General features: G+C 49.6%; 1 protein-coding gene across 1 annotated transcript in view; it reads left to right on the top strand.

The window, feature by feature from the left end:
- Positions 1-2,500, top strand: part of snx6 (sorting nexin 6) — a 16,492-nt gene that overhangs the window by 9,605 nt on the left and 4,387 nt on the right. Inside the window, exons 7-11 of the mRNA XM_079373066.1 lie at positions 1,168-1,263; positions 1,350-1,455; positions 1,553-1,628; positions 1,720-1,759; positions 1,830-1,916. Of these exons, the coding sequence (XP_079229192.1) occupies positions 1,168-1,263; positions 1,350-1,455; positions 1,553-1,628; positions 1,720-1,759; positions 1,830-1,916 (405 nt within the window). The remainder of the gene's footprint in view (positions 1-1,167; positions 1,264-1,349; positions 1,456-1,552; positions 1,629-1,719; positions 1,760-1,829; positions 1,917-2,500) is intronic.

The following is a 2,500-nucleotide window of genomic DNA, read 5'->3' as shown; positions in this document are numbered from 1 at the left end:
CTCCTTTAGTCTCCTTTAGTCTCCTCACACTCCTTTAGTCTCCTTTAGTCTCCTCACACTCCTTTAGTCTCCTTTAGTCTCCTCACACTCCTTTAGTCTCCTCACACACCTTTAGTCTCCTTTAGTCTCCTCACACACCTTTAGTCTCCTCACACACCTTTAGTCTCCTTTAGTCTCCTCACACACCTTTAGTCTCCTCACACTCCTTTAGTCTCCTCACACACCTTTAGTCTCCTCACACTCCTTTAGTCTCCTCACACTCCTTTAGTCTCCTCACACTCCTTTAGTCTCCTCACACTCCTTTAGTCTCCTCACACACCTTTAGTCTCCTCACACTCCTTTAGTCTCCTCACACTCCTTTAGTCTCCTCACACACCTTTAGTCTCCTCACACACCTTTAGTCTCCTCACACTCCTTTAGTCTCCTCACACACCTTTAGTCTCCTCACACTCCTTTAGTCTCCTCACACACCTTTAGTCTCCTCACACTCCTTTAGTCTCCTCACACTCCTTTAGTCTCCTCACACTCCTTTAGTCTCCTCACACTCCTTTAGTCTCCTCACACACCTTTAGTCTCCTCACACTCCTTTAGTCTCCTCACATACCTTTAGTCTCCTTTAGTCTCCTCACATACCTTTAGTCTCCTCACACTCCTTTAGTCTCCTCACATACCTTTAGTCTCCTTTAGTCTCCTCACATACCTTTAGTCTCCTTTAGTCTCCTCACACACCTTTAGTCTCCTCACACTCCTTTAGTCTCCTCACATACCTTTAGTCTCCTTTAGTCTCCTCACACACCTTTAGTCTCCTCACACACCTTTAGTCTCCTCACACTCCTTTAGTCTCCTCACACACCTTTAGTCTCCTCACACTCCTTTAGTCTCCTCACACACCTTTAGTCTCCTCACACTCCTTTAGTCTCCTCACACACCTGCAGTCTCCTCACACACCTTTAGTCTCCTCACACACCTTTAGTCTCCTCACACTCCTTTAGTCTCCTCACACACCTTTAGTCTCCTCACACTCCTTTAGTCTCCTCACACACCTGCAGTCTCCTCACACTCACAGTAATGTTTCCAGTCATACCTGTTACCTGTAAGCTGTGAACTTGAACCCTGCTGCTGTTGTTGTTGTTGCTGTTTATTGACCTCTGACCCTTGCTGTCTCAGCTGAGTGTCAGAGGGAAGAACAAGAAGGAGAAGTTGGAGGATTTCTTTAAAAACGTGGTGAAGTCAGCTGATGGTGTCCTGGTGGCTGGAGTCAAGGTGACAAACACCTGAGTTTTAAGCTCCTATGTTTCTTCTTCTCTGAAACGTGTATTTGTAGCATTTCCTGTTTGTTTGTTTTTCAGGACGTGGACGACTTCTTCGAGCATGAGAAGACGTTTCTGTTAGAATATCACAACCGAGTCAAAGACGCCTCGGCTAAATCTGACAGAATGATCCGCTCGCACAAAAGTGAGTCATAAGACAGAGTGTGGAGGAGGTTCGAGTCACCCTGCACAGGTGCATTATGGGTAATGTTCTGAAATGTTACGTGTGTTTTTGGGCTCAGATGCTGCAGACGACATCAACAGAATCGCCTCGTCTCTTTACACGTTGGGCACGCAGGACTCCACAGACGTCTGCAAGTACGCACACCTGTTTGTAATGAGACCAATCAGCTGACTGTGATGTCATCACTTCCTGTTCTTGAAATGCTTCCTGTTTATTCTGTTCCAGGTTCTTTCTGAAAGTGTCTGAGCTGTTTGAGAAAACGAGGGTGAGCGTGATCTCTGATGGTCTGCTGTGTGTTTACGTTCTCAGCTCATCAGCTTCTCTTTGTCTCACAGAAGATCGAATCTCGAGTTGCAGCAGACGAAGACCTGAAGCTCGCCGACCTGCTCAAATATTACCTGAGAGAGTCGCAGGCTGCAAAGGTCAGATATCTGTCTGACAGCGTGTTCACACGTCTTCAATCTGACATGGACCTTAATAATAATCACATGACGGCGTGCGTGTTCACGCATCGCATGACGGCGTGCGTGTTCACGCATCGCATGACGGCGTGCGTGTTCACGCATCCCATGACGGCGTGCGTGTTCACGCATCGCATGACGGCGTGCGTGTTCACGCATCGCATGACGGCGTGCGTGTTCACGCATCGCATGACGGCGTGCGTGTTCACGCATCCCATGACGGCGTGCGTGTTCACGCATCCCATGACGGCGTGCGTGTTCACGCATCCCATGACGGCGTGCGTGTTCACGCATCCCATGACGGCGTGCGTGTTCACGCATCCCATGACGGCGTGCGTGTTCACGCATCGCATGACGGCGTGCGTGTTCACGCATCCCATGACGGCGTGCGTGTTCACGCATCGCATGACGGCGTGCGTGTTCACGCATCGCATGACGGCGTGCGTGTTCACGCATCGCATGACGGCGTGCGTGTTCACGCATCCCATGACGGCGTGCGTGTTCACGCATGACCTCCAGCTCTGCTTTGTGTTACACCTGAACAT

This window comes from Symphodus melops, assembly GCF_947650265.1.
Source record: "Symphodus melops genome assembly, contig: scaffold_114, whole genome shotgun sequence".
NCBI classification, from domain to species: Eukaryota; Metazoa; Chordata; class Actinopteri; order Labriformes; family Labridae; genus Symphodus; species Symphodus melops.
The sequence above is the reverse complement of the archived record's forward strand: the minus strand, read 5'-3'. Positions and strand labels throughout refer to the sequence as shown.